A 23,986-nucleotide genomic window follows, 5' to 3' on the forward strand; every position below is an offset into this window, starting at 1 on the left:
ACTCAAGAAGAAACTGCAAAGTGGTTTCTCTCCAGGATCGGAACCTTCCCTCCTTCCTGTTTCTATGCTTTTGTTGTGGCTAACTCTGTTTCATTCTTTGACGGCTGGAGTTGTAGGGGCTTCCATGATGACATCATGAGAGTCAGTAAAAAGAAAAATGATCCTTGCCCAGAGAAACATTCCAAAAATGATTAAACCTACTGAGGCCCCTGACTGGTGGGTCCCTAACATTAAGCCAGGGAATAAGGCCATGATCATTTGGAAAACAAGCCCTAAGCCTATTGTGACCTGGCCTCATGAGGAGATTGTTATTGATGACTGGAGAACTTGGCTCATGTATCAGGGAAAATTACAGAAACTAAGCCAATTGCCTTTTCCCCTCAGAATCTAAGCATAAATGGAGAAGAAATATATGAATTGTATTGTAAATAGTTTCTAGGTAGACTGCAAAAGACTTCCCCCTGCCAGAAATAGTCTTGTGGTATGTGGGTAGATGGTAAACAAACCACCACTGACAATGGCTGTACTATGAGAAATTTTGCCCTTAGACACCGCTATAGTACTTATTCACTGAAGCAAGATGTTGTATTCACTGTAGTAGCAGGCTGTACAGAACAAGTAGATGGAATAATATGATTTATAGACTATGTTTTAGTAAAATAAAAATAGGTTTTGGAGTAAACATGTAACCAAAATGTGACATAGGATTAGGAAAAAACTTTTAACACATCTTAGAATCACGGGATGTTGATCTGAATGGAAAAATATTGTAAGAATCATTATGTAGAAGAACATGAGCTATATAAATAGAGACTAAAGCAATAAAGATTATGGTCTTTGGGCCATCAAAAAACTCTCTGTCTCCTTTCTTTCCTTTTGCCGATGCTGTTCATCCCTTGGGGGCCCCTGGACCAGGTGGAGCGGGACTCCGGCAAGAGACCTAATTCAGTGAGTCCACGTGTCCTGATCACTGCCCATAGAAAGCAGTGCATGGAGGACAAGCCAGTTACCAGCTGTGTATCGTCAGAGGGAACACGTGGAATTAGATTAGAGCCCCATGTGATGCCCCCTCATGGGATTCCAAAAGCAAGGATTGCCTCGGTCTCTTGGCAAGATGTGGGCTTGTTTTCAACTTCTTGAGCTAATACCCTCCCAGTGGCATCTACTTTTCTCAAGCCACATCACTTGGACTAGAGTTCCAGTCACCTTTCAGAAATGCCCAGCAAACAGTCCTTCACTCCCAGCAAATGTAGCAAATGGTTACTTACTTAAATGGGTGAAGGTGGCTCTTCAATTTCTCTTGCTTTTTCACACCTTTCTCTTTGTTGTAATAGCTGCAGGCAAGAAGGTTAAAAAGTGAGTTTTGATAATCATGCATTTCATCAAATAGTTCATTTATAAAATGGAAACAAAGTAGAAGATAGGCAGTTACTTTGTTAATATGTAACAGTCTTAATGGGACTTTTTTTTAACCTTCTGCTTGGGTTTATGACATATTTAATTTGACTGAAATGGTTTAGATCATTATAATATACATTAGGGAATTCAATTTATCAAACTTTCTATTGGTGAAACAGAGGTGAGCCTCAGGTGTTTCACTGTAGCTTGTGTTTTGAAGATGATTCTGGGGTGGGACACACACACACACCTCTGTTTACTGCAGCCACACTCCTCAGGTTTCCGTCTCTTCAGATGCCCTCTCACTTCTCTCAAATTCTTAATTTTATCTTGCAAAGCTTCAATCTGGAAAATGCACACACCAACAATGACATTGTAAGGTCAAGATTTTCTATATGAGGTAACTTTCTTTCCACCCTGTTTTCCGTGTTCTGTAATTATAGCTATTCATCTGAGATAACAGTTTGGAAACAAGCTGAACACAGACTAGGTCTACCTCTATATACCATCCAATGTGTTATCATAAGTATTAGCAGCCGGCTCTTTTATAATCAAATCATTTTGCTCACAGAGATTTCAAGAGGTCAGGCTTTTCTCACTGTCTATTTTGCTTTCTGTCAGGACTATCACTGTATCATTGGAGAAAGAGAAGCACCTTGTTCTTCTATTTTTCACCTAATTATAAAAAAGGATGAGTGTACACAGCAGAGTTTGCAATTGGAATACACCTGCCAATCACGTGGCTACAGCTCACCTCTTTATCAATGAAGGCCTTGTGGTCCTTCCAGGCTCTGGCTGATTGATAAAGTTCTCTCTCACAATGGATTGTATCATTTGGAAGAATAAAGCACCTGCAAAAACAAGCTACATTAGAAATAGGTTTCTATTCTAGTATCAGAAAACCTTAGAGGGACTTCCCTGGTTGTCCGGTGGTTAAGACTCTGCACTCCCAACGCAGGGGGCAGAGGTCCGATCCCTGGTCAGGGAACTAAGATTCCATATGCCACGTGGCCAAAAAGTAAAAAACAAATATATTTTAAAAAGGCACCTAATGCTGGTCCCGAGGCTCTTTGGAAAACACTTAAAAAAAGGCAAGCAGTTAAAAAAACCCATTAGGAATAGCAGAGGGAACTTCGTTATCTAAATGCTTAACTTGGAATGCTAGCATTAATTTGGAGCTGAGCCATAAACAAGGATAAGTGGGAATATTTCCCGGCAACTGGCAAGGACAGAGGATGGTGTCAGAGAGACATCATCACAAAGTCAGAGACAATATTCAAGCATCACCCCAAACTCCATTTCTGAAAGCCTCACCAAATACTGTAGGAAAAGAATGAGGTTCTCACAGCCATAATGGAAGTGACTGACTTGAAGAAATACAGAGTTAGAAGGGGTTTATTCATCCAGCTCATTTTGTTATAAAGAGCCTGACTGAGGGGCCTCTTTCAGTGTGAAGTAAGAAGCAGCCCCAGGGATGGAGAGCAGGTGAGATGGGGTCGGGGTCTATCAACACTGAAAGAGAAATCAAGCTAGGTCTAAATCTTTCAGTATCCAACCATAACCATCACAGGTGCCTGGAGACCCTTGTCCCAAAGACAAAAGTCCTGGCAGGCCTCATGGCACCCTGCCTCCCTAAAGATGAAATGAAAAGAAAACAAAGATATTGCTAATACATTTGGAAAGAAAAGACTTCTCTATCAAAAGAGCACACAAATTTTGGAAAGAACTGAAGAACACGGCAGTCAAAGCCAAGGAGCAGTCATCTCCCCCACCCCACCCCATCTCTGTGATTCCCTGGGATCTGGACAGGTCAGGTGTTTCTGATCTCACATCCATTCCCAATCTACACCATCTTTCTGGAAGCTTCTCTAGGACCCAGAGTCCTCCCTTGGGCTGTATTTCATCTCTGAAGTCCTGAGGGTAAACCGCTCTGAGCCACGGTGACCAGGCAGCACGGGCCACCTGTGCAGTCCGGGTAATGATTCATATGTGTTTTCTAGACCCACAAAGGTAACTGCTTCAGAGCAGAACTCCATGTTTGCTAAGTTAAGATGTGACAGCATCACTCTGTCTCAGGACTCAGGTGGTCAGCCTTCATGTGATACTGACTCAAAACAAAAAGTGTCCAAATCTATGACAGTGTGGACTCCTATTGCTTTTCACTCAGTTGTGCCTGACTCTTTGCAACCCCAGGGACTATAGCCCACCAGGCTCAGAGGATGGGATTCTCCAGGCAAGACTATTGGAGTGGGTTGCCATTTCTTCTTCCAGGGGATCTTCCCAACCCAGGGATCGAACTTGCATCTCCTTCATCGTCTGCACTGTAGGTGAATTCTTTACCACTGAGTCTCCTGGGAAGCCTCCTTCTTGATTCTTAACCCTCAGTTATCACCTGGGCCAGCACTCGGACACTGCCCTGCTGAGCGATATTACTTTTTGCAATGGGGAAAAATCATGACGATATGGAGGGATGGCTTTGAACTCAACCCCCGTGACCACAAAGCCTTCTTACTTGTGCGTCACACGGACAGTGGTGGGCAGGCCCACGACATTGCCACTGTCTGCCAGCATTGTGTCCCCATCACCACCGCCAGTTGCCTGGTGGCCTCCGGGCCCCTGGCGGCCTTCACCATGACGCTTGGCAATGTTTCTTGGTCGCAAGACCTGCAATTCTTCTTCTTCCAGGTTTATATCATATATTTCACCTTCAAATTCGACTGACAAAGCACGTGTCTGCCGGGTATGGACAAATCTGGGCTTGTACTCTGGAAATAAGGGAACACAAGTTAACATGGACATCTGGGTGTAGTTTAGGAGGGACGAAAATGATCCCCAGGCTTGGGGAGCATTTTGAGGGGGGTGAGCAGCAGACACGGCCTTGCCAGCTGGCCCGAGGGAATTCACACGAGAAGAGGCAGGCTCGAACAGCGCAGAGTGGGGTGCTGGATGGTGTGCTTTCCTGGACCTTAGGCCCTTCATCCCTCAAGTGAGGGAGTAGGTCAAGGTGATCTCTAAGACTCTTTCTGCTTATGGTACGCTGTGAACTTCTATTGTGTTAGTCACTCAGTCGTGTCTGACTCTTTATGACCCCTTGGACCATAGCCCACCAGGCTCCTCTGTCCATGGAATTCTCTAGGCAAGAATACTGGAGTGGGTTGCCGCTTCCTTCTCCAGGGGAACTTCTATTGGGTTGGCTAAAAATTTGTTCTGATTTTTCTGTAAGATGGTATGGAAAATCTGAACGAACTTTTGGTCAACCCAATACATTGTTTTCAATGTCAACTACAAGGCAGTTTGGATAAAACTATAAATAGTAGCCACCAGGTTCCTCTGTCCGTGGTATTTTCCAGGCAAGAATACTAGAGTGGGTTGCCATTTCCTTCTCCAGGGGATCTGCCCGAGCAAGGGATCGAACCCACGTCTCTTATGTCTCCTGCGATGGCAGGCGTGTTTTTACCACTAGCGCCATCAGGGAAGACCATTTCCCACATATATATTTCTAATGCACAATCATGAAAGACAGGTATTATGATAATAAATCCTCACATTAAAAAAAAAATGATCAGATTGTCAAAACAGGCTCATGAATTTGGTGTTATCATCTCTATATTATGACGAGAAATCTGAAGTTTGAATGCTACGTATCTTTTGCAAGGTGATGCAGCCAACAGTTGTGGGAGCTTGGACTATAAACTATCAGATTCTAAAGATGATAAAGTTGCCCCTTTTCGACTGGGCTGCCTTTTCAAAAAGGTAAATGGCTCCGATAAGGAAGAATCTGCCTGCAATGTGGGAGACCTGGGTTCGATCCCTAGGTTGGAAAGATCACCTGGAGAAGGGAAAGGCAACCCATTCCATTATTCTTGCCTGGAAAATTCCATGGACAGAAGAGCCTGGCGGGCTACAGTCCATGGGGTCACAAAGAATTGGATGCGACTGACTGATTAACACTTTCACTTTCAAATGTTCCAGACACCTTCTATTTGCACAAATAATAAAAGATTGCTCTAAGAAAAACTGAACTTTGCAAATGCTTTCAACAGCCAATGGACTAAATACCTGGCAGATGGAGAATAATGCCAGGGGGAGGCCAGTATGCTTTCTGGTCAACATAGACTACTGTCAAAACTCACTGTGGGCTAGGTAAGAGCTTTAACGTGCAAACACGGGCTCCTGCTGATCAGATGCACTCACGTTCTGTGGGGGCACACTCAGTGCTCTGATGTGTCGACCCTGCTGCTAAAGTAGGAAGAAAGGGCACACATAGGCTGCAGAATCAGAACCATCTTACTCTCTGCAGGAAGCTGCTCTGAGAGGAAATGCCTCTTTGAGACGGCTCACTGAGAGTACTCACAGATTCCACCATGATGGAAAAGAGGAGCATCCAACCCCTGTTCTCCACACAGCTCAAGAAAATGGCCCTAGACTTCTCCAGCTTGTGCTGAACATGGAAAAATCAGTGTGCTTTATGATCAGTGCCTGGGGAGTGACACTGAAGTTCTTGGGAGAGAAGAGGCTGTCCCCACCTTCAAGCTGGACATTGGGGATGGTTTCTGTTAAGGGTGAGAGTCTAGGTCCTCTCCTTTGTCATTTTCCCATTGGAAATCTTGGTGTGAATTATTAAGCCTGGCATTTTCTTTCAGGAGGAAAGAAAATCTCGCAAGCCAATGATTTTCAGCCTTTTGGGTTATCGATTCCTTTAAAGTTTTGCATCCAGAAACGTGCATATATACACAAAGAATATACTAAAAATTTTGGATAAAATTTTAGAGGGCTCATGATCCTATAAAGTTCACCTGTGGAGTCCGGGTTTAAAAAGTCTGTTCTAAGGGCTCCTGCTGTTCTAGTCAATGATTTGATTTCTTGGTTCAGAATTTAATGTATTTTGCTTTTCAAAATCGGTACATAAAGGCATTATCACAGAAATGTCACTTTTCATACTAAGCCACTAGATGGCACTAGACTCTCATTCTTTTATGGAAGGTGCCACTTAATAGGGATCTGATAGCTGCCTGGTAAGAGTTTTTATAAAAATGCTAGGCAGTGCTTTTCATATTGAATTCGACTAGTTAGACCCTACAAGTCAGTGAGAGGAATTAGAAAAATATATTGTCCTAAAACAGACAAGCCTTTTTAAAAAAGCATGCATGCTTCTCTTATTAGTTAAATGCATAAGCCCTGAAACGGTTTTTAATAATGACTCTAACAAATTTTTTCTTCCAGTATACAAAGAAAGCCAGATAACATTATCATTCCCAGAAAAAGATGTATACAAATCTGAGAAACTCCTAGTAGTATAGAATCTATGTTTTCCTTCTTACTATTCAGTTGTTCTGATCTGCTATAGATGTAAAACAGAAGAATGCAATGAATATCTGGGACCTCATCACTCAGGAAAACAAATTATTAAAATAACCATGCCTCCTATTGTACCATGTTAAATTTAATGTTTTACAGTGAAAGTGAAAGCTGCTCAGTCATGTCCGACTCTTTGCGACTCCATGGACTATACAGTCCATGGAATTCTCCAGGCTAGAATACTGGAGTGGGTAACCCTTCCCTTCTCCAGGGGGTCTTCCCAACCCAGGGATTGAACCCAGGTCTCCCACATTGCAGGCAGATTCTTTACCAGCTGAGCCACAAGGGAAGCCCAAGAATACTGGAGCAGGTGGCCTATCCCTTCTCCAGAGGATCTTCCCAACCCAGGAATCGAACTGGGTCTCCTGAATTGGAGGTGGATTCTTTACCAACTGAGTTATCAGGTACATGCACATATACATAAATAATTTCATGACATATATTCTTTAGCGACTTATACTGTTACTCATCTTCTAGCTGAAACTTTGGATTTTCATTTTTTTTAAGTGTGCATATGTTTTGTGTCTGTCGCTTTTACAGAGTATATTTTCACTCTAAGGTTAATATTCACAAAGCTAAATTTCAAACGACCTCAGCCTTCATATTTTAAACAGAACAATTATTTGCTTTTAGCCCCAAACCTATGCATTGATGATATTTAACATGTAGATGGATCAAGGCTTGTTTGCCTTCCTAACGGCCATGCCCGAAAGCCTCAGTCTGCCACCAAGAGGGTCACAGGCAATGGCTTACTTGGGGTCCCCTGGTTCCGCAGGAACTGCCTCTGATTCTTTCTCTGGCTCCTGCTGGCCCGATACCCGGACTCGCCACAACTGCACTCTTTGTCCTTGTCGTGGAAACCACGAAAGAGGGGCCGCGTGCTCTGTCGGACGGCGAGCAGGTCACCAGAGCCCTTGCACTTGTGAATTCGAAGCTTGCCAGACGTGTCCTCGACGCACTGCCACTTCTGCAAGAGGCAACGTGAGAGCCAGTTACCCACCCACGTCAGGTGTTTCTGATTAAGGACTGCTGCTTTTGTTTTTAGAACCCTGGCAACACCGTTAGAAAGAGCGCATGAAAAAAAGGCCAGCTTTCAAGTGACCCTGGAATAAGTTGACTCCTGTTCTCTTAGTTATTTCCTTCACTGCAGGCGAATACAGATGACCACGAAATCACAGGAAATCAGAACTACCTCAATGACACCAGAGCCAAGAATTGATACATAAATCCTCAGCATCCAGACTAAACAGAGTCTTGAATGAAACACGGAAAAGCCCTTACTTAACTCACCAAGCCACAGAGCACAGCTGTCGGGGCTGTTTTCACCAGACCTGTCTTTTTTCTGGAAAAACAAACTTGGCTGCTTTGTTCTCTGCCCTTCAATTTCTAATTCAAGGCCAGTAAGAGTGGCATATGAGGAAGACAGAAATGAATTTAACCTGAGTGCATCACGGGGGTGAGCCAAATTTCATACACGCCAGACAAGAACATTTGCTTCATTGGTAGCTCAGGCGGTAAAGAATCTGCCTCCAATGCAGGAGACTTGGGTTTGATCCCTGTGTCAGGAAGATCCCCTGGAGAAGGGAATGGCAACCCACTCCAGTATTTTTGCCTGGGAAATCCCATGGACAGAGGAGCCTGACGGGCTATAGTCCATGAGGTGGCAAAGGGTCGGACACGACTGAGCGACTAATGTGCACACACACATAGACATGAGCAGATGAACCAGGCTTCCTCTGTGACTTTTCTTATCCTTCTACAAACAGTGCACACTCGGCTGAACAAGCTGCTCCTTCAAGAGGCAGGGTTCATCTCCTCAAGAGACACGCATGGGGAGCTGCTACTGGTATGTTTTTTAATTAATTTATTTTAATTGGAGGCTAATTACTTTACAATATTGTGGTAGTTTTTGCCATACATTGACATGAATCAGCCACGGGTGCACATGTGTCCCCCTATCCTGAACTCCTCTCCCTCCTCCCTCCCCACCCTATCCTCTGGCTTGTCTCAGAGCACCAGTTTTGAATGCCCTGCTTCATGCATCGAACTTGCCCTGGTCATCTATTTTACATATGATAATATACATGTTTCAATGCTATTCTCTCAAATCATCCTTGCCTCTCCCACAAAGCCCAAAAGTCTGTTCTTTACATCTGTGTCTCTTTTGCTGCTTTGCATACAGGGTCGTTGTTACCGTCTTTCTAAATTCCATATATATGCATTAATATACTGTATTGGTGTATCTCTTTCTGACTTACTTCACTCTGTATAGTAGGCTCCAGCTTCATCCACCTCATTAGAACTGACTCAAATGTGTTCTTTTTTTATAGCTGAGGAATATTCCATTGTGTATATGTACCACAACTTCCTTATCCATTAGTTTGCTGGTGGACATCTAGGCTGCTTCCATATCCTGGCTATTGTAAACAGTGCTGCAATGAACATCGGGGTACATGTGTCTCTTTTAATTCTGGTTTCATCAGTGTGTTTGCCTAGCATTGGGATTGCTGGGTAGTATGGCAGTTCTACTTCCAGTTTTTTCAGGAATCTCCACACTGTTCTCCATAGTGGCTGTACCAGTTTGCATTCCCACCAACAGTGTAAGAGGGTTCCCTTGGCATTGGGTTTTCAGTTTGAGCTTTCTATTAAGCTACAGAGGTGGGACCTCCCCAGTGGTCTAGGGGTTAAGACTTCATGCTTCCAATGCAGGGGACATGGATTTGATCTCCAGTGGGGGAACTAAGATTCTGCATGCTGCATAGAGAGGCATATATATATATATATATATATAGCTACAGAAATTTCTGGCTTATCTCTGGATGAATATGACACAGCATCACATCTCAGTGCCTCCTCCCCCATTTTATGGGTATCAAACCTGGCTGAAATAATAGCACTTTGCCTGGTGGTTATTTCATGGGATCCTCTATAACTGACTTAAAGATCTGATAATCTTCCTCTTTATTTTCCCTTTTCTCTCCCTAAAACATTAATCTGGCAAATGGGAAGAATAATGACATTCATTTTAAGTTGATCATGGTTGTTACAACATGGTACAATATAGAGTTATCAAACTTTTGTGTTTTTTTTCCCCACATCCATATAAAAGTATCACCTGTGTACAATTTTTTATTGATACTTTTTTTCTTTAAGTGAAGAGTTAGTTGCTCAGTCACATCTGACTCTTTGCCACCTCATGGACTGTATCCCACCAGGCTCCTCTATCCATGGAATTCTCTAAGCAAGAATACTGGAGTGGGTAGCCATTCCCTTCTCCAGGGGAATCTTCCCGGCCCAGGGATTCAACCTGGGTCTAAAGAGTCAGACATGACTGAAGCGAAAAGTCTGGCACAGACAATAGTGTACAAAATGGTGTGCAACCCTTCACAATAGACCATCATGCTGAGCCACAGTTTGTTTTCTCTTAACGGAGTCACATGCTTTCCCAGGTGGCACTAGCGATAAAGAATCCGCCAGCCAATGCAGGAGACAGAAGAGATGCAGGTTTGATCCCCGGGTCAGGAAGATCCCCCTGGAGAAGAGAATGGCAACTCTAGTATTCTCAGCTGTAAAATCCCATGGACAGTGGAGCCTGGCAGGCTACAGTCCAGAGGGTCGCAAAGAATCAGACACAACGGAGCGACAGAGCACGTACATGCCTTCAGTAGCAGTTGCATTATCACAGCAGCCTTTGTGCTTCTACCTGTGCATGCTAAATCCTTTAGTTGTGTTTGACTGTTCATAGCCCGCCAAGCTCCTCTGTTCATGGGATTCTCCAGGCAAGAACACTGGAGTGAGTTGCTATGTCCTCCTCTAGGGGATCTTCTCAACCCAGGATGGAACCCAAGTGTTTTGTCTCCTGTATTGGCAGGCAAGTTCTTTATCACTAGTACCACCTGGGAAACCCTATCATAGAGCTCCCAAATCCCTGCTATCTAGAACGTGTTCTATAATTTCACTCTAGCCCCTATACACTCTGTGCTGTTGAATTAAACTATTTCAAGATATGCCAGGTAACAAACTTCTTTAGTGGTTTGGCCAGAATGTTTTGAATGTACATCTCTGTCCAGAGAAGCAGGAGCTCAAGAGACAAGGCAAGTAACTACCTATTTACAAAACAAAGAAAAGGCAAGAAGTCAAGAATAATCTAAGGACCAACTAAACTAGAGATGATTTAACTTGAATCAAACAAAAAAACCCAAATATGAATTCAAATTGATAAGGCACATGGGAGTTATGAATACATCTGATCAGTGGTTCTCACCTTGGCTGGACATTGGGATTTTTCCAAAGCTTCCCTGGTGATTCTAATGTGAAGCTGGGTCAAGGACCACTACTTTAGATTCACAACTGGTTACTGGGCCTCTTTGCAGTGGGATCCCACAGGAGGGCAGAAGGTATACTTTTAGGTCTAAGGAGCTCAGATGGATGGCCTTTGAGAGGGCTATGCATATTTTTGAGTGTGAACGTAAAAAGAAATTTGTGTGTAGAAATGTACTGATGTGACCTGGTTAAAAAGTGGCTCCAGTTGAATAGATGGACACTCCCAGCTCATCTACAATGGCAGAACTATGTGCTTTATGAGTAACCAGTTCTCCTCACTCTCTCCTAACCCTGACCGTTTGTTGTTGTTTTTCAGTCATTAAGTCGTGTCCGACTCGTTGCAACCCCTGTAGCCTGCCAGACTCTTCTGTCCATGGGATTTCCCAGGCAAGAAGACTGGAGTGGGTTGCCATTTCCTTCTCCAGGGGATCTTCCCACTCCAGGGATCGAACGCAAGTCTTCTGCATTGGCAGGTGGATTCTTTACCACTAAGTCACAAGGGAAGCCAACCCTAACCCTTACCCTAACCTTAACCAGAACAGTTAGTTGATAAATGACAGACAGTCTTCACGCATTCTTAGCTGAAAACTGCATGGAGCTGGTGCTATGCAGTTATTTTTTTTAAACATGGAGATTAGTGCTTTCTAAGCTTGGGTTTGCTTCACTGCACTCCTAGATACATCTGATTAGCTTGAGGAGGTGCCAGGAAATTCTCAGAAGAGTTCTCTGAGGGCTTCTCTGGCGGTCAAGGGGTTAAGAATCCCCCTGCCAATGCAGGGGAGGTGGGTTTGAGCCCTGGTGTGGGAAGATTCCACATGCCCAGGAGCAACTAAGCCCTTCAACCGCAATTACTGAGCCCACGTTCCTAGAGCCTGTGCCCCACAACAAGAGAAGCCACCATAATGCGAGGCCTGTGCACCACAATGGAGAGTAGCCCCCGCTCACTTCAACCAGTGGAAGCCCATACGCAGCAACAAAGACCTAGTGCAGTCAAAAAGAAAAAAAGAAAATTCTTGCTCATGGAAAGTGTCTAAAAGAAATAATATTTCATAGCTCCAAAATGTTTGGGAATCAGTGGTACTTGAGTCTTTATATCATATATCTGTTTTAAATCCAAGTGGTTTAAGACACATCCATCCACCTGAAATGCTACCTTATGCCTTCAAAAACCAAGTGTTGATTACTTAATGTCTGTAGCAGCAAAAGAAGACATCAGTGGATTCAACTCACAGCCGAGCAGAAACTTAATTTAAGAAATGCTCTATTTTTTATCAGACAGAAAAATGTGGCTCTCTTTATTCTTGAAAAAATGATGGCCTTATGTCTTTCTGTGTTTCAATTTATATCAACTTCAGTGCAAACACTAATTTGTAAAACACACAACTGTACTGAAAACCTTCTTTAGTTATATAACCACAATGGACTAAAATTTTTCTTTTTTTGCTCTGGAAGAGCTGAGGGGACAAGTAGACTCCTGTAAAACACAAAAATATAGGCAGAATTTTTAGTGACTTATCCTATTTGGATTACAACCTGCATTTTCCCATTAACCAAATTCCTTGTTGATTTCCTATGGGACAGAAATGAACAAAAAGTGTGTTTCTTTCCTGAAGAGTTGAATTTAACCCCATCTAAGGTCTGGCATGGTTGTTGGCACAGATGACATATCATATAAAATCAAACATACATACATACATGCATGCATATATATACACATGCGCATACACATATACCCACAAACACTACTTATATACATTCTTGTATAATACAGGAGTCAATGACAAAAATGCCAATTATTTCCTGTACCACGGACTCTCTGAACAAGTCATAGACCCTATTAGATAGAGTAATTAGCTAAAGGCTTAGTGGCAAGCATACTAGGAATTTTAATGAAATGTAATTACCACACATGGGCCACAGTCATTTTAGTGTTCTATATCATGACAATTTTTATGGCTGAGCAATAAAACCTGGAAATAGCAGCAACTCAAATGGTCATCTTACTTGGAGAGTTTATAGCTGGAGGTGGAGAAAGAGAACTTTTAAAGGAATAGCTCTGAAACCTGCTGCAGGTCATTTACATGCTCCTGGGAATGAGATGGTTTTCCATTGCAAAAGAATTGCTGGAATCAGATGAGAGCCTGAGTTCAGGTAAGGTTAATGGGACCTGAAGTAAGTGCCCCTCCTGAAATACAGATGTCACACTGCCTCGCTTTTATCTACGCTTTTGGACTTTTTTGGTAAATCGGCTAATGGTCTTAGTCTGTGTTGATAATTTAGCACATTCATTCCACAAATATTTCCGCACATCTACTATGCGCAAGGTTCTCGATAAAACTATTTCAATAATTCCAAAGTTATTATTATTTCATATGAGCCTTTCCAAATATGCTGAAACTTCGGATGAAGGGCAAGGACCAAGTCTCATGCATGGATCATTCCCTGAGTTTAACTCAGCATTGAATCACTCTGTTTAGTAATTGTGTCTAAGTGTTTTGGATGGATTATATTGGGTTGACCAAACATCTTATGGAAAAAAATGAATTAACCTTTTGCTGAGCCAATATATAACTGAAGGTAAGTCACACTGGAGGAAGAAGAGAAGGTTGGTTCTTTTGGTTCAAGGAGTCATGTGTGTAGCTGTTTGGCTGGAATCCAATCTAAGAGAAGATGTCACATTATCATCACCTATTAAACTCTTACTTGATACCAGGTACTGGTCTAGGGTGTTTTATATAAAAATTTATTCATTTAATTTCCACAATAACCTAAAGTGCTATGGTGTGCTTAGTCTCATCCAACTTTTTGTGACCCCATGGACTGTAGCCCACCAGGCTCCTCTGTCCATGGGGAATCTCCAGGCTAGAATACTGGAGTGGTTTGCCATACCAGGGGATCTTCCTGACTCAGGGATCCAACCCAGGTCTCCTGCATTGCAGGTGGATTCTTTATCATCTGAGTCACCAGGGAAGCCCAAGAACACTTGAATGGGTAGCCTATTCCTTCTCCAGGGGAACTTTCCAACCCAGGAATTGAACCAGGGTCTCCTGCTTTGCAAGTGGATTCTTTACCAGCTGAGCTACCTGGGAAGCCCAGCCTAAAGTATATCATAATTCATTTGTTAGAGTAGGACTTTGTAGCATTGAATATCACCTATCTTCTGCCTGGGACCTGGGAATGGCATTCCATACTTATATTGATGTGGCTTAGTGGAAAAATCTGGACTTTCAAGCTAGAAAAGCCTGATTTGAATATATTAAATTTATCACATTGCTATAGGATGGGCAGCAAGTCAGGTACACCATTTAAATTTTTATAGGGTCATGAGCAGTAGAGGTAACACACAGGAAGAACTCAGCACATGGCAGGTACTCAACAAAGGTAGCTGCTATTATTATTATTTTTGCACACGCACACACTTAATTATTTACAGAAATTTACCTAATGGAAGCTTGATGAGAGGTAGCCATTTTTAATGGGGATAAGTATTGGGTTAGGGATCTGAGGACCTCAATTTTAATTTTCTTTTGCTGCTAACTCTATGGCCTAGAGCAAACTGCAGCATTTCTTTGTTCTTCCAGATTCCACATCTGGTAAAATAACACTTACTCCTCCCAGCTTCAAGGATCTGTCATGAGAATAAATTGTTGACCATTTTTGGAGTTCTGAAGAAAAGATGCACTACAGGAATCTGAAGTAGAACTATTATAACTGACCTTTAACAATGCCTACTCAGTCCTTGGGCAAATCACTGTTCCCTGGTTGTAAGCTGTCTTAAATATAGTAATTAGCATTTAGTGGGAAGGGTGCAAGCTTCAAATCACACAGATCTTGTTTTGAACACAGACTTGTCACCCTTCTAACAGTGCAACTTTGGTCAAGTAACTTTCCCATCTGAACCTCATATTTACAATGGGCATAATATCTATTTTTAGAAGAGTTTTCAGGTGAAAAAATGTCTCATGTAAAATGCTTAGGGCAGTGACTTCCCTGGCAGCTCAGTGGCTAAGTCTTGCACTTCCAATGCAAGAGGTGTGAGTTCAATCCCTGGTGGGAGAACTATTAATAAGATGCCATACGCCACGAGCTGTGACCAAAAAAAAAATGTTTAGCATAGTATTAGATGATGATAGAACTCTGGTTACTTCCCTTTCCTGAAGTAACCACTTGAGGATCATTATAGTTTCTACGTTTTGAATTGTATATATTTCTCAGATTGACTAAGAATGCCCTGTAAACGTATTCAGTAAGTGTTGTCCTACTAAGTATTTAGTAAGACACTTGGTCGTGTCTCACTCTTTGCAATACCATGGACTGTAGCCTCTGTCCATGGAATTCTCCAGGCAAGAGTACTGGGGTGGATTGCCATTCCCTTCTCCAGGGGATCTTCCTGAGCCAGGGATTGAACCTGGGTCTCCCAAATTGCAAGCAGATTCTTTACCATCGGAGCCACTACGGATGAGTATAAATAATCCTATTTATATCACTTATACCATTTTCATGAGTAAGAAAAAAATTTGGTGACAACTTTTTCAAAGGTACACTGCAATGAAAGCTTAATTTTACATACATATATGCACATGCACTAGTTCTGTTATTATACTTCTTATTACATGGATTTGGCTCTAATGCAGGTCAGATTATATTCTCTGAGATGTAACAATGATATAGTAATTTTCTAATAATCTGGTTATCTGTTAACCCAGTGCCAACATCATGGGAAGCAGTTACCTGCATGAGGACATGTGTTTAGAATTTTCACCTGGGGTTGTTGTTGCTCGGTTGCTAAGTTGTGTCTGACTCTTTGCGACCCCGTGAACTGCAAGACGCCAGGCTTCCCTGCTCTTCACTAATCTCCTTGAGTTTGCTCAAACTCATGTAGGGAGATGGCAGGCAAATGGGTAAAGGTGGTCAAAATACACAAATTTACAGTTATAAAATAACTCCCTGAGGGTGTGATGTATAGCATGGTAACTACAGTTAATAACAGCCTAGTATATATTTTAAATTTGCTAAGAGAGTACAGGGCTTCCCTTGTGGCTCAGTTGGTAAAGAATCTGCCTGCAGTGCAGGAGACCTGGGTTCAATCCCTGGGTTGGAAAGATCCCCTGGAGAAGGGAAAGGCTACCCACTCCAGTATTCTGGCCTGGAGAATTACATGGACTGTATAGTCCATGGGGTCACAAAGAGTCGGTCACAAAGAAAGTACATTTAACAAGTTCTCGGTACAAGAAAAGCAAATTTTAACCGTGGGGTGATGGATGGTAACTAGACTAATTGTGGTGATCACTTTACAATATATACAAATATTGAATCATTAAACTGTACACTTGATACTAATACAATGTTATATATCAATTATACTTCAATTACAGAAAGAATTTTCATCTCAACACTGAGGAATATGGCCATATAAACATCCTTGTTCAAATTGCCACTAGCTCAAGTTGCTTTCAAACTTTCTCACAAACATGAAATGGAGTTATTTGTGCTGAAGATATTTATCTCCTGCCTTCTCTGAGATAGGGTGAAACAGGATGGGGCAGGGGTTGGAGGGGGGAGGGAAAACCAGAAGAAAGAGAAAATGTTTCCTCCTTTAGATTTTAATGTGAATAACCATTTGTAAAAGCCGGTGTTGGAATGTTGGAAGAAGTATTGTTCTTGCAAATGACGGAAAATAAAATTGGTGAACCGACCTTGGCTAACAACCAATAGCTAGTATTTGTTGAGTGCTTGCTATGTGCTGGGGACTCCTGCGGATACATTTAACTCCTACAATCTTTTACAGCAACCCCTGGAGTCAGGTACTATTATTATGCTCATGTCACAGATGAAGAAACTGAGGCAGAGTTAGGTTAAGTAATGTGCCTGCAGTCAGATACTAAGTGAACAGCTTGGATGCAATCCTGGTTGACTGATACAAAAAGGGAGTGGTTTGGGGCAGAGTGAGGCTGCTGATAGGTTGAGGGAATGACTCTTGGGGAGGCTGAGGTGACAACTAACATGCAGGAGAGAATGTTATGCTTGAGACACACAAACACTATCATGTATGAAATAGATAACTAATGAGAATCTGAAAAGACCTTGATGCTGGAAAAGATTGAAGGCAGGAGGAGAAGGGATCAGAGGATGAGATGGTTGGATGGCATCACTGACTCGGTGGACAGGAGTTTGAGCAAACTCCGGGAGATGGTGAAGGACAGGGAAGCCTGGAGTGCTGTAGTCCATGGGGTCACAAAGAGTTGGACATGACTCAGCGACTGAACAACAACATAGCTGATTCACTTTGCTGTACAGCAGAAAGTAACACAACATTGTAAAGCAGCTACATTCCAATAAAAATTAGTAAGAAAAAAAAAAGAGAAACAGAGAGACAGAGGGAAGAGGGGAACCTGACCAGGGTGGGCACAGTGGGAAATGAGAGTATGAATTAAATAAGCTGGGACCACATTATGCAGTTGATGGAAAAAGCCTCTGTCCTCAATGTTTGTTTCTGAGTTGTTTGGAGCATTACTAAAGATGGTTTTACGTTTAACCCTGCGATTTGTGTTCTGAAAAATGCAAAGAAGCCAAACACCTAGGTAGATGCCCAGCCATTCAGCCTCCTCCTTCAGTGCAGGCTGAAGAGAGGAGGAGACTAGCCTTCCATACTGAGGCTAGTTGAGACTCTCCTTGTTGAGACGAGAGTTGAACCAGAGGATGGCATCTGGAGGCTCCATATTTCTAGTCGATTTCTCTGGAGCCCAGAGAGCCAGGGCAAGGGGGAGGTGGGGAGGGGATGGCCACAAGCCATGCTGTGATCTTCACCAGGGCTCAGCAGGTTTCTGGAAACAGGCGGTCCATTTCTGGCACACTAACAATTCTAGCCAGATCTTCCTGGCAAACGCCTTTTTATTCCTGCTCTGCAGCTGGTCACAAAGGGTCAGAGGGACCTCTGGCCAGAGGGATAATTTTTGGATGACAGCATAGATCCTGGCACTAAACCAGTTTACACTCAACAGGATACATTTTAATTTTCTGTGCCTGATACTGAGGTGTTTTTAGAGTTTTAACATCTTTGATTTTGTATTGATACAACAGTAGAAAGGCAAACTAAATTACAAAGATGCTGGAATTCAATGATTTAACAAAAGGACATACCATTTGCTCTATAAAAAGAAAACAAGTTGCTTTTTCCTCTTAAAGGACAGAGAATATATATAATGCACTTCAAAATGTAATGCCCAGGGAATTTCTCTTTTATGTAACTCTTATTTAAGAAATCAATATCTATACCTAGAAGAGGAACAAAAAATGACCACCCTCCCCCAGCATGAATAGTTTTTGATCTTGGCTGGTCAAAGGAATCACCCAGGAGCTTGAAAAAACAAAACAAAACACTGCCACCTGGGCCCCATCCTCAGGGATTCTGATTTAAACTGTCTGGGTTGAGATTTGAACATGGGCATTTCTAAAGCTGCTTGCGATTCTAATCTGAGGTCATGGTTAAGAGTTGCTACCCTAGATGCTGTGAAGGATTCATGGAGGCAAATGCCATTGACAATTTCAAACAAAAAATCTACTGTCTTACATTTTTGCAGAGGCAGGACGCTCTGGGGAAGAAACGATTTGAACATGAAGTGCAGAGATGCAGGTTTTGACATTGGGTTGGTGGCTTTAAGTTTTCTGGATCTAAATTTCCTTATTAGGAAAAGGATACCATTTGATCAGAAGATTTCTAAGCCTCCTTCCAACTTTGACATTCTCAGATTCCAGGTCTGTGGCTTGTAATGCTCTTAAAAAACACACATGCCTTCACCATCCTTGCAGACATGTTCATCTGATTGGTCTGGGGCAAGGCTGGACATCAGTATTTGCAACAGCTCCTCAGATGATATTGATGTGCAGAAGAACTGAGCATCACTGATCTATGTTCTCCATTGAACCAACTTCAGACGACGTTGAGCTTGTACATGATTGTGTGCGTGAGTGTGTGTGTGTATAGTGTGTACATAAATATGTTTGGGGGTGTCACGCCAGCTGAGAGAGTGATGGGAATTCACACTCAGCCTTGTATTAATTCAGAAACATGGAAGTAATGAGAACACATATGTCCATGCTGTCTTAATTAGTCCCTGCTGGTTGTTTAGTTCATATGATGGAGAGGTGATGCCAAATATCTGGGATTCTGGCCCATTTTTGTTCCCTATTGGCTTCATTGGAATGAAAACAACGGGTAAGATGCCCTGGAACAATAATAACGCCCAGCATCCAACACTCACACACTACTTTAAAGCTCACCTAGAACTTTACATACATGATGGCACTTTATCCTCCCAAGACACAGATCAATTTTCTTTCCAGAGACAGAACATCCAAGACACAGGAGAAACCGTCTTCTGAAAGAACACACAACTGAAAGGTAGTGGATGCCAATATTCTAACCCAAACTTCTGAACTTCACATTGCTCTTTCATTTACTCCACTTCCTTAACCCACATTGACTGTACCAAACCATCCTTAGGAGACCAGACATGGGGTCTGTCGGAGGAGTAGGGGGAAGGCACTATCTCTTTGGGGATTAGGAGTGAAGAGAATCAGGCTAATGGTGCTGATTTTTTCCTCTACACTCCATGGAGAGTCAAACCAAGGGTGTTCCCTTTGAAGGAAGGCAGCTAACCTTGGTGAGAGGAAGAAAAGCAGGGCATAGACCAGGTGTAAAACCCATGTCAAGGAAAGAGAACCCAAGCAAGTCAGTTCAAGACTTGGCTGTCATCTTGATCCTGAACAGTCTCATTATTCGGGACTTTTTCTTCCCTTCTAAAAGTCAATGATATAGTAAATAAAGATAATCTTCAGGGACTTCTCTGGTGGTTCACTGGTTAAGAATCCGCCTTCCAATGCAGGGGACATGGGTTTGATCCCTGGTCAGGGAGCTAAGATCCTACAACCTCAGAGCGACAAAGCCTGCATGCCACAACTACTAAACCCTCGCACCACAACTGAGAGTCTGTGACCACAATGAAAGACCCTGCATGGCACAATGGAGATCTCATACGTCGAAACTAAGATCTAAAGCAGCCAAATAAATAAATAAAAGATAACTTTATTTAAATTATGCTCATAAATAAATGAAATAAATGATAATAAATGAAAATTTATCATTTTTTTTTTAAAAAGGTAATCTTCAAAGTAGAGCCAAAAAGAAAGAGCAAAAAACCAACATACAATGATTCTATAGAATATAACCAAGCTATGTCAGGCTGGACTTATAGGTTTAATAACTGCCTTGAAGAGGCTCAAAATTTTCTCAAAGTTCTCAGCTTCTGAAGGCATGGTTTGCCACCACCTATGGAGAGAAATCACCATTGTACCGAGTCTAATTCTTTGCCCGTTAATTCAGGCACTTCTCAAAGAGATCATTGCTAATGTTCTCATATGCTTATGTGAAAGTGAAAGTATTAGTCACTCAGTTGTGTCCAACTCTTTTCGAGCCCATGGAACCTGCCAGGCTCCTCTGTCCATGGGATTCTCCAGGCAAGAATACTGGAGAGGGTTGCCATTCCCTTCTCCAGGGATCTTCTCGACTCAGGGATTGAACCCAGATCTCCTGCACTGCAGGCAGATTCTTTACCATCTGAGCCATGTAATAGAAACCAAATTCAGACTGATTAACAAAATAAAGCAACAGAGGAAAATTCCAGGGAGCCACACATGAAAGCATTTCACAGGGGCAAAACACATTTAGAAAACTATAAAAAAAAGCAAAGTGAAGTTTTTAACATAGTTAGCATTCAGCATATGAGTGAAGAGCCGGTGCCAGTAATCTAGTTTATGCTGTGTTTGCCCTTGAGGGCATAAATTAAAATTTCAGCATGAGCCATATAGAGTGGTTTGCAAAAGTGTATACTGAAAGGTAGGCCATGTACCTTATCTTCAAAGGGTTATAAGTCTCTCCACTTAGCTGAAATAGCAACAAGATCACTAATGTGCATGAGATATATTTAACACTGAACATTTCCAACTCCTAAATAGAAGTAAAATTAGTCTATTGAGGCTGCCTCATAAAAATCATTTTAGAGCTACAAAACAATTCTGAGGTTTTAGTCATAATACTACTTGGAGCTTCCACAAGAAGGATTTGGAGACTTCAAATTAAAATATAATGAATAGGTCTAAGCTTCTCCACTAAACACTTGAAAATTAAGGCTTAGCAGAGTGCTATGAAGGCTTGGTTTTATCCCTTAATTCAATAGCCCTCCCTCCTCACCTTTTTCCACTTCAAAGGGATTCCTGTGTACAAAAAGGCACAAGGAAATACAGAGCGGATGAGGGTCAAGTAGTTTATTATGAACATCTATTCAATATGGTTAGATGCCATATAAAAAGCGTGTAAGAAACGAGGCCATTTTAATAATAACTGGGCTACCCATTTTATGTGCCTGATACCTTGAACTGGTGTTGGCTAGCTGAGTGACTATCCAGAGGTCAGATTTAACAAAAAAAGCAAGAAAGGACAGAAAGACAGAATTGAACTTCTCTTCCTCTTGTTAAAAATTTACCTTGGAAGGCACAAAGTGGCCTGAGTTTTGGAATCAGACAATTTATGGATTCCCAGATTGTAAACTGAAAATGACTATGCCTCTCTCGACAGAGGTGAGGATTAAATTGAGCTAATGTGTATAAAACACTGCACACAGTGCCTTACAGATTGGGAGTTTGGGATTGACATGTACTCACTGTTATATATAAAATGTCTTTCCATAAAAAAATAAAGGAAGTGTTAGGCTCAGAATATTAAAAAAAGACAAAAGCTCAATAAATGTTATTTTTTCTCCTTCCTCCAATTCTGTTCTAAGTTGTAATGACTTAGGCAGAAATTTGGTCCCTCTCATCATGACATAGTGTATTTCTCCCAGCTAGCATAGATTTCAAGCAAGAGTGCTTAAATTAGTTTGTGTTCCTATGTTCTCAGTTTCCTTAAAAACAGGTCTATGTTAATTCACCACATGCTAATTCTTCAGTTCTTATTGGTAACAGTTGGTGTTCTGGGTAGCCCTGAGTTCTCTACTTAATATTCTATAAATGAAGAGGATTGATTCTAATGAAATATTTGATGTCAGTAACTTTGTGACCACAGGTAGAAACAATAAACAGACAGTATATGTTTTCCCTTTTCATTCCTCAACCTTGGTCACAGATTCTGTCCTCCTCTCTGGATTAGATGACATCTGATCTTACTCCAGGGTGGGGAAACCCAATCATGGCTCTTGGGGTGGTTTGCTGTCCAGAGGCTCAGTATCTGCCCCAGATCTTGATTAAGCTATCTCTCAGCACTTCCTGATGACCAGTTAGGAGGGGTAGGGGTTTCTTTCTCCTTAGATGCAAACAGTCTCTGAACTTTCTAACACAGAACTATCTACTTCCTAAGTCTGATATCTTGAACTGACGTTGGCTAACTAGGTGGATATCTAGACATTTCACCAGAAGCACCATCTTTTTTAAATGGAGAAAGCCCAAGCAGTGATGAGGAGACCCAGCTTGGACCAGTCAGGCATTGCTCAGTCAGTGGAAAAGTGTTGCAGCGAGCACTCCATGACTGCTATGAAAAGCTAACTTAAACATAAATGTCCATTATCTGACATGTTGCGAGTCTTTTACATTAGAAATGGAGAAGCAAATGAGTGGTGGTGCAGAAATGCTGAGCCACTCACCTGCCCGGGCTGTTCACACGCTGTCTGGTACCTGGCCTGCTGGCACAGTTCTTTGACCCTCTCATATTTAGGCAAGTGATTGGACTGTTGGATATTCTTGTTTGATTCCTCCTTCTTACGAAGAAATTTCCTTTGACAGAAAGAGAAAAGCTTATGTGAGAAGTGATCTGAAATGACTTTCACTGCGACCTGCCTGTTTTTTTTTCTTTCCTGTCACATGACTCCACACTGTCCAAAAAGCAATAAATAGTTATCAAGTCTCTACCCACAGGAACCCAACATTTCATGAGTCCTTTGGGAAAATTACAAGCTGGGAATTATAAAGACGAGAGATCAGGGAAGGAAGAATCATTTCCTCCAAAATCTTCATTTCAAAACTTTGGGCATAAACGTTCAGCTTTATAGGCTCAAAGTTCGTTTTTGTTAAAAAGCAATGATAGAAATGTTTTTCTCTCGCCTAGGGTAAGTATGGAGAAAAACAAAGACAATGGACATTACAAATAGAAAGGAGAAATCCAGAAATGACTCTGGAACAGTTATTAATACAATCTCATCTATTTGTCAATTCAAAATGAGGAAAGGCACATAAGGGAAAGAAGTGGAAGGCCATCAGGCAGAACTTGGGAGGGATAATTGAGAAAGTCAATTAATCGGTCCAGTTAGGAACTGAGGTGGAGACATGCCGTGGGAATCCACAGCCTCATAAAGACTGTGGTCCCATCTTTGCAATTTTGACTCAGCTGTCATTACTCTGCTGGCCAGAGGAGGATGAGTCTTATGACTAGGTTTACGAAATCCACACGCTTAGTAAACCAAAATAAGGGGGAAAAACATTCCCAGCAGGGAGAGCTGCCCACAAAGACTCGTTCCCAGAAGCACCCCAAGAACCAATAATTACCCTCTTTCCACGAGGAATGTATCACGCCAAATTTTGACCTTCTTGTTTGTTCGAAACCTGGAAGCAAAGTAATAATATTTACTGTTGGCATTGGGACACTTTTCCAAATGGATCTGTGCTAACAGTTTATTTAAAGCAACACTCCTTGCTTCCCGCAGACCAGGACAGCATCTTCATCAACACGCCATTCACAAACAGCTGAGGAAGTGCTCAGCTCAAAGTGATCCCCGGGGGCGGAGGGTATTTTGCCTCCACTTCTGCGGGCTGCTGGCTGGCTCTGGGAGCTGGTGTGCTCGGGGCTGGCTGAGGGGAATGA

General features: G+C 42.2%; 1 protein-coding gene across 9 annotated transcripts in view; it reads right to left on the minus strand.

The window, feature by feature from the left end:
* The window catches only part of SULF1 (sulfatase 1), a 211,122-nt gene that overhangs the window by 42,482 nt on the left and 144,654 nt on the right, over positions 1-23,986 (minus strand). For all 9 annotated transcript variants that reach the window (XM_081501819.1, XM_081501820.1, XM_081501817.1 and 6 more), the window contains 7 exons: positions 23,671-23,727; positions 22,773-22,902; positions 7,510-7,723; positions 3,911-4,163; positions 2,153-2,249; positions 1,649-1,743; positions 1,269-1,334 (listed from right to left, as the gene is read on the minus strand). In XM_081501819.1, coding sequence (XP_081357945.1) covers positions 1,269-1,334; positions 1,649-1,743; positions 2,153-2,249; positions 3,911-4,163; positions 7,510-7,723; positions 22,773-22,902; positions 23,671-23,727 — 912 coding nt within the window. The remainder of the gene's footprint in view (positions 1-1,268; positions 1,335-1,648; positions 1,744-2,152; positions 2,250-3,910; positions 4,164-7,509; positions 7,724-22,772; positions 22,903-23,670; positions 23,728-23,986) is intronic.

This window comes from Giraffa tippelskirchi, chromosome 6 (assembly GCF_054371585.1).
Source record: "Giraffa tippelskirchi isolate mGirTip1 chromosome 6, T2T-mGirTip1v1.2.pri, whole genome shotgun sequence".
Taxonomy (NCBI): domain Eukaryota; kingdom Metazoa; phylum Chordata; class Mammalia; order Artiodactyla; family Giraffidae; genus Giraffa; species Giraffa tippelskirchi.